Below are 14,003 nucleotides of genomic sequence, written 5' to 3'. Positions count from 1 at the left end.
TGTAGTTCGAAAAATGTACTTTCGCTTCGTTTTCTGGTCCCAGAGACCAGTGAACCCCCACCCACAAAGAAGTGAAAAATGCGCTGCAAGAAATGAAAAAGAGTTCAATCTACACACACAGCATAGAGCCCTGCGCCTTCATTACGATTCCGCAATAGAATTCATGTTTTTGGCCCAACCACTTCCTAATCAAATGCAGAATCTGCATTCCCATGTAAGACGAAGTACACGTCCGTGGCCACTCAATTTCTTTCACATATTTTCCCTCAATGAGGATATACAGTCAAGTCCACTTATAACAATACTGGTTATAACAATATATCGGATATAACAATGGTCGGTTATGGCACCATCAGCTTTGCCATGTGTTCTATGGTAAAATAAACTGCTTATAGCAATGCTGTCAAGGCGCATTATTGGTTATAACAATTAAATCTGGTAATTGAGTGTCAACCATTACAGAAAAAGAAAAGAAATGCTACAACCACACCAGCAAAACCATGCTTACAACACAAAAGCGTGCATGTGTGGGGCCGACCAATGGACTAAGCTGGCGCAGCAACGCCACGAAAGCAAAGGAGGCAGGCGTCATCGCGTCAGGAGAGCTGCTGCATTGCTGCATTGGCTACGCACGCCATGCGTACCCCTAATCAGTCAGTGCAGCGCGCGTGCATGCAGCCAGCGCGGTTTTTCTCTTTGTCAGCTGTCATCACACCCTTGGTTCTGCATGCTTCTTGAATTTCCCATAAGAATATAGCTTCCAAAAAGCTGGCTTGATTCCTGCGACGTGGAGGTGCGCAAAGCTCCCGGCGGCGCAGTGATTGGTCATCGGTGAACGGTGAACACTGTTCCGGTTCCCTGAAGTTCGATTTAACGAGCTTTTACAGGCATTAGAACAATCAAACCCCTCCGGGTATTTACTGTCAATAAATGCTCTGAAGTTTGTCATCCTTTCTTTTTCTTTCGGCACAACCCTGTTATAACAATTATTGGTTATAACAATGGTATTTCCATGGCACTTGAATATTGTTATAAGTGGGCTTGACTGTATTATGGTTTATTGATTTATTGGTGTTTTTAACGACCGAAAGCAACTCAGGCTATGAGGGACAAGCTATGAGGGAGTGAAGGGATCCAGATAATGTCGACCACCTGGGGTTCTGTAACGTGCACGGACTCCTCACAGTACACGGGCCTCCTAGAATTTCACTTTCATCAAAATTCGGCTGCTGCGGCCGGGATCGAACCCGCGTCCTCAGTGAGGGGGACAGGATTATTACCTCGGTCATGAGGGGCTGGAGGTAGCAGTCGTGTGGCTGGCTGACCACCCAGTGGGAGTAGCGGCTCAGGGTCCAGCAGGTGATGGAGCGCACCAGGGCCTTCTTGTCGCCCAGGCAGCCGACCAGGTAGGGGATGAGCTCGGGCAGGTGGGGCACCATGCCCCCCATGCAGCCCTCGGCGATGGCACCCAGGGCCAGGATGGCCGACTCCTTGATCTCCCAGCCCTGGTGGAAGAGCGTCTCCTTCAGGATGGGCAGCAGCACGCCCAGCAGCTCCTCGTGGAACACGTTGGCCAGCACGTCCAGCGCGGCCGCCGAACACTTCCCTGCACGTGGACGGCATTTTGGCACCCTGCAAGCTGACTGTTGGCTGATACAGCAGCAACGTACAGGGCGTGGCTGTGCTTCAAAGACTGCAGCCACGCGCTCACAAGTTCACCCTAATAATGGACGACCCTGTAGGTTTGACATGCCTCCCATCATAATCTTCACATTACATCAAGGGCACAAATAGTACCGTATTTACTCGCATAACAGGCGCACCCCTAGTTCGGTCGCGAAAAATAAAGATTTTTTTATTTCCGCGCATAACAGGCACACCCAGAACTTGGCACTGTGATCAATACTGTATTTACACGATTGCAAGCCGACACCTTGCCGGCCCCTGGCCTCTAATCTTTATTTTAATAAAGTTTTTGCTGAACTGACCACTAGTCCTCACTAGTGCTGCTGCCATCGCAGCTGCTGCAGACCTACAGCACGTACAATGACATTGCGTAGAACAGCCGCACACAGTTTTCAGGGATGCTCACTTTAAACGTCTGTTTGGAAAGCTTTGTTGCCAGCCGGAAACGTTCCTGACTTAAGCCCGCGAAGCACTTCTCGGCCACGTCAAATTTCCGACCTGCCACACGCTTGCCGTGTTTGAGAGCAAACTCCCAGCCGTGTAGCTATTAAGGTGCTTGCCCGTTGAGCTAAAACAGCAACGCTCCGCGGAAAAGCCACAAACCACGATTAACTAACGCGCTACTGCAGATCCCGGCACTTGGCAGCAACAAAAAAAACTGGAGCTGGTGATGCTGATGGCGATATGGATAGCGAAAGCTCGCGGCGGAGGAAAACGATGATGATGAGCTTGGCTTCGGGCGCCCTCCGTGGGCGGCGTCTGGAAGCTCCTGTGCGCGTGTGTGGCCTCCGCGAACAAGCGCCCGTTGCATGCAGCCGGAGCTGATCACGGAGGCCTCGGCGCAAGCATTCCGAAGGCTATTCCCGCGTGGGTCGTGGAAAGTTTCGGTGCGGCCCTTACATGGATCATTTTTTTAAAAATATTTTCTTCGGGAAAACAGAGTGTGGCCCGTACATGAGTGCGTTTATGCAGTATGTTCATTTCGGCGAGTCGAAAAATTTCCGCAAATTTTACCCCGCGTAATAAGCGCACCCCAAACTTTGAGCCGGATTTTCTGAAAAGAAAAAAAAGAAAAAAAAGTGCGCCTATTATGCAAGTAAATACGGTAGTTATAGGGGACCTCCTGCCATTATGTTTTCCCACTTGCACTGTCAGTGACGAACATTTATTTTACTTCCGGATACTGAAAACCTAAGCTAAAGCCAATTGGCAAGCTGATAACTGATTAAAACAGCGAACACATGGCCTGCAATCTCCCCTTCTTCTGTCCTACACTAGCGCATAGTTTACATTTAGGTTTATGTGGGTTTAACTTCCCAAAGCAGCTCAGGCTATGAGGGACGCTGTAGGAAATTTCGACCAACTGGGGTTCTTTAACAAGCACTGATATTGCACAGCACACAGGCGCCTCTTGAATTTTGCCTCCATCGGAATTCCACAGCCATGGCCACGAAAGATGACAACATGCAATGCACAACAGTGCGAGAGTATGTTGCACTTTAACACGAGGCATGATCAGCTGCAGTGACAGCCTAGTGCTCTCATGCAGTGGCCTGCAAAGCTTGTCTGTTCATGCCACCGCGGGTTCGAAACCCAGTTGCGGGAATATTTATTTCATTTCTGCAGGTATCCAAGAGGCTTGAGACAGACATCGGCTTTTCCAGGATTGTTAGTGAAGTATTGCCTTCACACTAAAAGTGGGTTCATTACGAGTGTAAATAAGGTGAGCTACTAAGTAGGCAGAACTAGTGAAATCTATGCCTGCTCATTACACTGGGTGGAGATGAGTCCTTGAAAATCCCCCCCGTCTCAATGGCAGAGCCCACACTCACTCAGGTTCCAGTCGGACAGTGTGTTGTCATCGTCGAGGCCGTCATCTGACACCGAGTCCTCCTGCAAAAGGCCCCGAGTGGAAACTTCGGAGGAGCCCCAACAGTGGCGACCAGACAGGGAGGCTTACTTCTGCCTTCTACAAAAGACCAAGCAGCCTCTTGCCTTTAGCACAGAACATGACAAGGGATAGAGTAGCCCTAGGTGCGATACCAATCACTGGAAATGAAGAATCAGACCGACGAGAATAATTACTGAGAATTTTTTTATTTTTTTGAGATTGGAACTATACTTGAGAAATTTCTTTGTGCAGCAAAAGTGGCACCATATTTATGTAATTTAAGGGGGGACCCTGGTCTTGAAAAAAAAATTTATTAATCTAGATATAGTAATGAAATTTTCAGGCCACATGTATTTTTGTGTGCTGATTTTAGATATGTCATTTAATTTTGTGTAAAACAATTGCTTGAGCACTTATGCAATTTTTATGCAAGTCTTTTGGAGAGAGCATAAAGAAAATTTGCTGCAGGAAACTCGCTGAAATGCATGCCATTGGGCTCTCTTGACACCAAGGAATGCAATAAGGGTAAAATTATCATCCTGGCTATCATAGAACTTGAGTAATAGGGTACTGAAGCTGCCACTTCACAAACAGGAATACACACTTTCCTTCTCATTTCTGAAGCGACAACTTCAAAACTCTATAACACAGGTTCTATGATAGCCAGGATGATTTTACCCTTATTGCATTCCTTGGTGTCAAGAGAGCCCAATGGCATGCATTTCAGCGAGTTTCCTGCAGCAAATTTTCTGCAAAACTTTTCGCAAAATACTCGCATAAAAATTGCACAAGTGCTCAAGGAATTGTTTTACACGAAATTAAATGACATATCCAGAATCAGCGCACAAAACTACATGTGGCCTAGAAATTTCATAACTGTGACTTCATTAATAAAATTTTTTTTTTTCAAAGACCAGGGTCCCCCCTTAAATGCACAACTGATTTTCATGTTCACGAAATGCAAACACAAAATTTAAAACCAATGCTCATTTCTGCTTTCGTGTTACCTTTCTCTGGAGAGCTCTTCAGACTATGTAGGGCTGCACACTGACCTCCGAGCCGTAGTAGTGTTGAGCATTAGTAGGCACTGCAGCTGTTTTGGCTCACATGCAGATTATGAATGACGGCAAGGAACACACCTTCAACAAAACGCCCACGTGAAGTGACAAGATTATACATGCATGTCGTCAACACTCTGAAGGTTTCGGCCGTACGGGTACAGGGGCGGATTTCCGTATTGGTGTTTTCGCTGTACGGGAACACCGCTGACTTTGTTCGAATTCTCACGCACTTGCAAGACTCTCTCACTAATAGGGGCTGTCAGCCACCTCCTAGAACTTAAGGGGGGACACTGGTCTTGAAAAGAAAATTTTATTAATTTAGTCATAGTTATGAAATTTTCAGGGCACATGTATTTTGTGCACTGATTCTAGATATGTCATTTAATTTCATGTAAAACAATTCCTTGAGCACTTATGCACTCTTCATGCAAGTATTTTGCGGAGAGTTTTGAAGAAAATTTGCTGCAGGAAACTCGCTGAAATGCATGCCATTGGGTTCTCTTGACACCAAGGAATACAATAAGGGTAAAATTACCATCCTGGCTCTCATAGAACCTGAGTAATAGGGTACTGAAGCTGCCACTTCAGAAACAGGAATACAAACTTTCCTTTCTCATTTCTGAAGCGACAACTTCAAAACTCTATATAAGTTAAGTTCTTTGATAGGCAGGAAGACAATTTTACCCTTATTGTATTCCTTGGTGTCAAGAGAACCCAATGGCATACATTTCAGCAAGTTTCCTGCCGCAAATTTTCTTCAAAACTCTCCGCAAAATACTAGCATAAAAAGTGCATAAGTGCTCAAGGAATTGTTTTACATGAAATTAAATCACATATTGGAATCAGCACACAAAAATACATATTCCCTCAAGATTTCGTAACTGTGACTTCATTAATAAAAATTTTTTTTTCAAGACCAGTGTCCCCCCTTAAAAAGAAGCATTACAAAATTGCCTGTGCTTCCTTCCTCCTTGCATAGAAGAGAACAGATTTCGATCATCAGCGTTTTGCGTGGTTTCACTTCCTTTGCACGATGGCAACAAAGGCGCACCTAAGTTGATCGTTATCTTTACTGGCACACTCTTGCAGAGGCCTACAAAAGTTGATTTCTATATTTACTGGTGCTGTTCTTCATTTATTAATGACACTGGAGCTCACTAAAATACTGTCCCTAATTTTGCTTTCTTTTCTTTCCCCGACTTAACTCAATTCGTGCATTCAATATCAGCAATAAAAAAATTAAGACCCCCAAAAGGTTATGAAGCTCGATTTTCATGACAAACGTATGCCTGCATTAGAAACGGCTAAGTACAGTAATCGAACTTTATGTGCTAGAACTGCACCTAGGCTGTGAGAGACACTTTGGTGCAGGTCTTCCAAATCTTGTCACACGAGCACCACCGCATTTTGATGGCACCAGAACTAAGGTTAGGGATCAAAGATGCAAGGACATATTAAGCAGCAAAATGTTATATAGTAAAACACCGTTAACTAGGGATTCCAAGGGAACGGAGAGAATGTCCAAATTAACTAGTGGTCAAATTGTCGAAGGGAAACCAAAAGAAAAAAAACAAAAACGTACCTTTGTTTCCTGGAAAAAAGAAGAAAAAAAAGAAACTGTAATCATTGATTGCTTCATGCAAGAAATCTGCGCGACAATAACTATTTTTCTCGAGCTCCAGCAGATAGTGCAGTGTGCGGACCGCTGTCGGGTAAACCAACACACGTCCTCTACAACACCCAGAGCACCACCTCGGGCAGTGCCAGCGGTTCTAACTAGGTGCATTCTCAAATTACTGGTTAATTCCAGTAACGACACTACCACGTATTTTTCGGGAATCATCAAATCAATGCACTACTGGGTAATTCCAGTAATGATACTACCACGTATTTTTCGGGAATCATCAAATCAATGCACTGTTGAGGCCACAACTCAAGAACGTGCACCAACAAATGCCTAGCTCTGCATGTCTCCACATTTCCAACACCAACCACAACATGCTGTAGCCAGTTTACTCCAAATTAAACAGGGCCAATTCAACTTTCCTAACCAAAGCCCTGTGCACCGCACCAAAAATAAAAAGCACAGCACAGCGAGACTAACTGGTGCGAACTTCCTGCGCGCTCTACCATTAAAGGGACAGTGAGGAGAGTACTATTAATATTTTTTTTATAGCAAAATCCGATAGTTCGGCATGTCATGGCTTTGTTGCCACTGGGCCGGCAGCGACAGATGCATTTATTTCTAAGAAATTTGGATTCGAAGTTGAAAAAGTTTTTCCCGCCGCTCTGATTCAAACTTGGGGTTCTCCTATGACGACACAGGACTAAGAGACGTGAAACATGACGTGACATGACATGATGCAGACTCCGTGATTTCTGGCCGCCAGCAGTGCGGCCTTTTTTTATAGCAGCGGCCGAAAAGAAAGCTACCGCCGGCCGCACGTTGAAGGCGTCCATCGGCTATTGCGGCCGTCGCTACAGTCGCTTCGCTTACGTTTGCACTGGCGTTTTGCCAGCGTTACGATGGATCTCGTTCTCGAAGTCGTCAACGAAGTTCTCGCAAATAGACACCTTTAGAATACCGTGTACCTTGTTACCGCTAGCGGAATACCGGGAGCACCCCTAATACCGGTGAGCAGACGCTGATTGGTCCCGATGATTCAGGCGCGCGCGTAGCTGCCGGACACGTGGCGCCATCTGGCGACGTCAAGGAGATTTGTGCATGCATTGGCTGCGCCTCAGTGATCTGTGGCTTCTCGGGTCCTAGAGTTGCTAGAACCATTGGTTCTAGCAACACTGTTTTGTCCTATGATGTCATCACGCTTGTACTTGCGAGTTTGGCCTGTGGCGGCTATGCCTGTATTTTGGTTCTTGCTCTTTTCTACGTTACAAGAGCTTTGTTGTCAGTATGAGTGGCGTTTTTGTAATCAGGAGCTGGTATTCTGTCGATACAAGCCAACTTCAATTTCTCCTCAGTGTCCCTTTAAACAAGTGCCACTATTCTGAAATGTCCAGCTGTACCAGCAACAGCGAGATTGGCACGGAGTTTCCGTAGCATCAAAGAGTTTGAGGAAATAAAAAAAGAAATGAGAGAAGAAAGAAGAAGGAAAAGAGAAGCGGTTCATCTCTGTCTGGAGAAAAATTGCACATACTGGCACAAGAACGTGAACCCGTAAGCCAGACTATGATGTCCGTGCGCAGCTCGAACAACGCTGACAATATAGATGGTTGGTACTTGCATATAAATTACAGGGGTTACTGAACAGCATGCTGGAGTCAGCTAGCCTTTATGCAAGGGGAAAAAAATAGCAGTAGCACTCACATCAATGTTGTCGTCCATGTGCTTTTGACTGTGCGTTTTTGACTTGTGAAACCTTGGTCGGATGTCCTCCTCCCGGTCGGGAATCATTTCGTCTTCTTCAACGTCTCCCTGAAAGACGGACAGGCAGGCAGGCACCGATTAAAGCATGGGCAACTTCCTTGTGCCCCGCATAAGGGCCCTCCCACAAGGCGCTCAGACAGTACGATTCGTAAAAAGCCATCATCCTGGCATCACACTGAACTTCTGTCATCATGAGAAAGAGAAAAGTTGACAGAGGAAAATATTTTGTCATCTACATGCCTGCTGCACAACATCATCCTTTAAGGGGGTACAACCCTCTTAGAACTATTTTCTTTATTTATGGACAGATCTACACCAAATTTTACACCAAACTTTCACTGTTTGTACATTTTCATGAGCTGATTCGAAAACTGCAAACGGTTTCCTCCTGTAGCAGTAAGTTTTATATTATCATGGAAAGTATGTCTTTTGATTGGAGAGGAAGCTTGGTTAATTAACAACCAACAAATATATCGCCAGATAATCTGCTACGTCCTTCAAGCAGCAGCAGCACGCACACTGAATCCAAGGTGCTGTGTCATTATTTTTGCAAATTGCCAGAAACAAAGGCTTACTTTAATGTTGGCAACATTGCGCCTAGCACTCAAGAACCCATGTCATTTCTACACTAGGCAAATTATCCTCGGCTTGCATGTAACCTAACAGAAACCAGTGTATCTTGCAATGAATAACAGGCAGAGGCATGCGTTTTTTTTAAATCAAGCTCCAAGCGTAACCTGATACAGTCGAACCCGGATATATCGAATTCGAAGGGGATCGGAAAATAGTTCGATATAGCGAAAATTCGATATACAGATATAGGCTAAAACTGCACTCCCGATCATAACAAATTGTGGCTTACCGTTTGGAACAGCCGCGAATCACATAGTATGGGCGCGCAATGTGAAAGCGCTTTATTTCGCGGAAAAAAAGATCACTAATTTTGGGCTGCTTTTTCCCCTGGGAAACGAAGTTCAAAACACTGGCCTCGATCTTCTCGAGACTGTCCAGGTGCGAGAGCACAGTGCCTTCCATTTCGCCGCAACAGCGCCAAATCAGGCTAACGCTGACGCCAGTTCAGTGGCTGCGCACGGACGCGTTTCTTCGACAACACAGTTGCCCTCGTCGTCGCTGGAGTCGGCGTCTTGAACGCCAGCTACCGCTTGAACTTCGCTGTCAGCGTTAAAGTCCTCAACAGTCACTTCGGACGGAACGGCGCCGAGAAAATTGGACAAGTCGCGAAACGCGTCGTCCAAGCACTCATCGTCATCTAAATCTTCCGGACATTAATCTCCGGCCACTTCAAGGCCTGCCTTGCCAAAACAGTTGGCTACTGGGGCCTGCTTCACGTCGCGCGTTGAAACACAGGCACACACACACAAAAAAAAAAACGCGAGGCGCAGATGGAGCGATAAGAGCGAAGCCTATGCGAGCGGCAGTCAACGCGGCTGCGAAGGAACGACAGAGGGAAAAGAAAGAGCAGGGAGAAAGATCGGCGCTCTGGGCTTCGTTTTTTTTTTTTTTTTTTTCTGAGCTCACTCTTTTCCCCAGACCCACGATGCGCCCACGAGCGACCGTTTTCTCTCTCTCTCTTTCCCCAAGAAGCGTGGTCGCCGCGCGTCTCCATGCGGCGCTCTCTCTTCGCTGATCTCCAATGACCTTGACGGAGCACACGCCGGCGGTACAGGAGGAGAGGAGGAGTGGGAAAGCTCGCGCCGGTGGGGCGCAAAAACGGGGAACAAAAAAAAGAAAAAGGGCCCTGCGCCTGCTGACTGCGGAAATGTTCTCCGCTGAGGCGGCTGAGGACCGGACAGGAATGTCTTTGGGGAAAGCGCACCTTCCAGGGGGGCGGCGCGGCGCGGCGTTCGATATATCCAATGTCCGGCGAAAATGGAATTCGATATACAACGCAACTGTCCTATACTTTTACATAGTATTTTCAAGGGGGTAATCTGTGTGTTCGATATAGCCAATAATTCGAAATATGCGGGTTCGATATATCCGGGTTCGACTGTAATACACATGTACGCAAACATAAAAAAGCTGCATATCTGACACCAGAGTTTACCTTGGCCCCGTTGGACATTCCACAGAGAAACATTTCCCAGGCTGTCTTTTGCATGGTCACTCAAAACTACATCCGGTAAACACACACCATAGGTAGACATTTTTGAGCACCTTCGTTTCGTAAGAACAAAACTGAAGTTGGCCTGTATCAACTGAACATTGATAGGAAACAACTTTCACTAAAAAACAAAGCTTTTCCGAACAAAATACCAAGAACTGAGAGGCTGGTATTGTTGCCGCAGGCCATTTTAGCAAGAAAACTGCAGTGATGCACATTATTTGGAAAAGAAAGAACAATAGCGCTAAAGGGAGACAAACACAAGAAAGACCAATGCACGACATGTGCCGACACAGGACATGCGTCGGTCTTTCTTGAGTTTATCTCTCTCTAGCACTATTGTTTTTTCTGTCTCACAAATAAGCACCATCTAGCCCAAATAGACGTTCTTTTAAGGGGAGACACTGGTCTTAGACCTATTTTCCTTATTTTTAGTTCAATCCTAATGAAACTGGACCACCTTGCTCAGTTTTTTGTACTGATTCCAGCAATGAAATTACGTTTCTCATAAATTAGTCAGTTCTCAAGATAATTAACTTTAATTAGTCATTCATTAGTACCTCGGTTAAAAAAAAAACTGCTCAATAAAAAATCATTTTTAATCCATGGCTACACAGTATAGTGGGTAAAGAGTGCAATAATCAAAACCATTTTTCCGTTTTACCCTCATTTATAATTTTACAGCGCTTGGAATATCGATGTTCAAGGTGTGAATGTAATGCATCGATAAACTTTGTGAAATTATAAATTCTTGAAGTGTGATGTGATTGAACAAATCTGCTTCGATTACAGCCCACACTGTGCCTTCAGCTTCCCTTAGCAAATGGTATGACATCTCTATCTGTCCTAGATGTTGAGATACCGACACACTAAGACAGCCAGAGGTCCAAAATTTTCGTGCCATTAAATTTCTGCTCCTGCACAAAAATTAAGCCCACGCAATGATCTGAATTTAATATTATGGTCAGAATGTTGATTTCTTGAAGGAAAAAATTGGTACAGTTGGAAAATAATGGCTGTAGATTCCACAAATGTCATTTTTTAAAAATCGATATTTTGGTCTTTTTTTGGTCTCAAAGACCAGTGTCCCCCCTTAACACAGCGATGCAAAGTGCAGCGTTAGCCAGGAATCTCCAAGGCTAGATCGCACAGCTCGGCTCCCCTTTGCTGTCATCTTCAAGCCCCCCTGACACACTCGACCTTGAACTAAGCAGTGGGAGGGAAAAAATATGTGAACCTTGAACTGCCCATTCCTCGAGCAATAAATGCATCTCGTTAGCTGCCAAACAAACAAACGCAACCCAAACCCTAAAGGGCCCAAGCCACCAAATTTTACTTCGATAAAATGTTTGATGGTTCATGGGGTTTAACGTCCCAAAGCGACTCAACTCAGGCTGTGAGGGACGCCGTAGTGAAGGGCTCCGGAAATTCCGACCACCAGGGGTTCTTTAACGTGCACTGACATTGCATCGGCCGGGATCGAACCTGCGTTTTTAGGTCAGCAGCCAAGCACCATAACTACTGAGCCACCGAGGTGGAGTGATAAAATGTTTGATGGGGTTGTGCTCGTTGTCCATTTGCTGATCACCCTTCTCAAAAATTCTTCCACCAAGACCGCCCTCCCCCCTGTTGAGAGGAGCTGGTGGAGGCCTCTCTCTCTCACCTTGAGCAGGATGATGTCGATCTCTGAGTACTTCATCCCCCGCACCAGGATGGGCACCAGGCGGGAGAGGTGGGGGGCCAGCACCTCCCGGCAGATGGGCTGCTCCGCCAGCGAGAGCCAGAACTCACAGGCCTCCAGGGCCACCCCTTCGTCCGAGTCTTGCGTCCGCATCAGCATGTACTGCGTCCACAGGGGGCACCATTATCTTGCTGGTCACTTATGCTCTACTCACGACATAGGCTGTCCAAGCTAAAATGGACCAAGCAAAGCATTCTTCCAAACCCAAGTGCATGCTGTTAGAAGTAAGGTAAAGCACCGGCCAGTATTTTTTCTGTCCTACCTACTTAAATAATTGTTGACATTAATTAGTCGACTTTTTAAGCATGGCTTTAAATGCTCAGGTGTGAACTCGAAAATGTTGAGCGCCGTGAAAATGGTCCCACTCAGGTACTTCTGACAAGGTAGCCTTAGCGTCAATCTTTTGCGTCAGACAAAAATGAAAGCCTGCAAAATTTGAACATTATCATGCGACAGCAAGTTCAATGTGCCTCAATGCTCCGTGACTACAGCGCTCTCATCCGCGACTGGGTAAAACGCTGCCAGTTTCACACCTTCTGTAAAAGCTGCCCATGACAGGACTTCAATGTATCACCTGGAGATGACATCGCCAGTTCGCGTCGAGAGGACATGAAAGAAGCAAGGTTTGCATCACATGGAAAAGAACCTCACCTCGATGATGTTGTGAATGTGGGGGATTAGGCGGTCCATGCGAACCTCCAGAAGCATGACTAGAGCTCGGCACACGTTCTTCCGCACCTCAGAGTCTTCGTCCGAAGCGAGGTGGAACAGGTTCTGCAGAAACAGTGGCATCGGGGGCAAAAGAGCGAGTTGTAGAGAGGCCTTGTACTGCTGCAGCTCTCCATGAGAAACAACTTCAAAGAGGAGGTAGATGTCCCAGCACAAAAGCAACATTCAAAGGGTTTTCCGTAGGTTAGCAATACTTTCGAACCCAGATCAGATATACCGAGTTCAAAGAGGACCACAGAACAGTTTGATATATTGGTCACTGAACATATAAAATTGTTCTGATATGAAGTGCACGTAAACAAAAGATTATAATTTACTGATACTTGCAAACTCAGATACATCAAAGTTCACACATGGCTACTAAGTTCAATGAATTAATAATCCAACATATAAAATATACCAATACATAAAGTGCATTACAATGAAGGACTACAATTTACAGGTACAGTCGCCGACCCAATTTTTGGACTCCTTATAACTTGGACTTCATTGAGGGACTAACAAGCACCTCATAGGAACATGTACTATCGGGGACAAAAGTGGTATACTCCACGAGACCGGAGCTGGAGCAACGCAAAACTGCGTTTAAACGCCATCTGCAGGCGGCATCTCGGACCCAGACAGCCAATCTGCGACCTTTATTATCAGCAGGCATGTTTTTTTGACTCGTTGCAATGTTTCGTGCTTTTGCTCACCAAACTGCCGAGCGGCGTCGCAGCAGTAGCAATCTGGTGGCCGTCTTTTCATTTTGCGTCTTCTTTTTTTCAACGCGCGTTCGAGATATGGCTTGAGAGCCGGCGCTCGCACCGTCATGATGCGATCAAACGCCCACGTGCGCGTGGCTAACTTGTCGTGGAAGCAGCGCATTTTTGAAACACTGAAACGAGCCAAGCGACATGCCTGCTGATAATAAAGGTCACAGATTGGGTATCTGGGTCCGAGATTGCGCTTGTAGATGGCGTTGCAACACAGTTTTCCGTTGCTCCGGCTTCCGCCGCGTGGAGTATACCACTTTTGTCCCCAATAGTACACATTCACGGCCAATATTTAGGACTGCACGGAGTCCAAAAGTTACATTTTTTGGACTAAAATAAAAGCCAGCAATACAGTGGAGATCATTTTTTTGACTGGAAGTTCGTTTTCTCGGCCTAACATAGATGTGAGCAGGGGGACATATGAAAGCGCTCGCTTCTTCCTGAGGGTCACCTCTCTCGATCTTGTTGCCTCTCGAGGGTCACCTCTCTCGAGCATTGTTGCCTATGGAAACAAGACTGTTGATGCTTCGCGCAGCATGCGCATTCATTCACGGCATGGCCTGCCGCCCCGTCGCACTCTCTGGTATCGTCAGATTCGCGACGCGAGGTGGTGCACACATGAAGAAAGCA

At 46.0% G+C, this 14,003-nt stretch overlaps 1 protein-coding gene across 2 annotated transcripts in view; it reads right to left on the bottom strand.

Moving 5' to 3' along the window:
- Positions 1–14,003, bottom strand: part of Tnpo (transportin 1) — a 47,153-nt gene that overhangs the window by 28,709 nt on the left and 4,441 nt on the right. For both annotated transcript variants that reach the window (XR_016283555.1, XM_089548413.1), the window contains exons 5-9: positions 12,541–12,663; positions 11,812–11,991; positions 7,964–8,071; positions 3,519–3,579; positions 1,281–1,606 (exon numbers count right to left, since the gene is read on the bottom strand). Coding sequence is in view for 1 of the 2 variants with exons in the window: in XM_089548413.1 (XP_089404539.1) it covers positions 1,281–1,606; positions 3,519–3,579; positions 7,964–8,071; positions 11,812–11,991; positions 12,541–12,663 (798 nt within the window). In the remaining variant the exon portion in view is untranslated. The remainder of the gene's footprint in view (positions 1–1,280; positions 1,607–3,518; positions 3,580–7,963; positions 8,072–11,811; positions 11,992–12,540; positions 12,664–14,003) is intronic.

Source organism: Amblyomma mixtum, chromosome 1 (assembly GCF_055824585.1).
Source record: "Amblyomma mixtum isolate Tamu chromosome 1, ASM5582458v1, whole genome shotgun sequence".
Taxonomy (NCBI): Eukaryota; Metazoa; Arthropoda; class Arachnida; order Ixodida; family Ixodidae; genus Amblyomma; species Amblyomma mixtum.
This window is presented reverse-complemented; position numbering and strand designations above follow the sequence as displayed.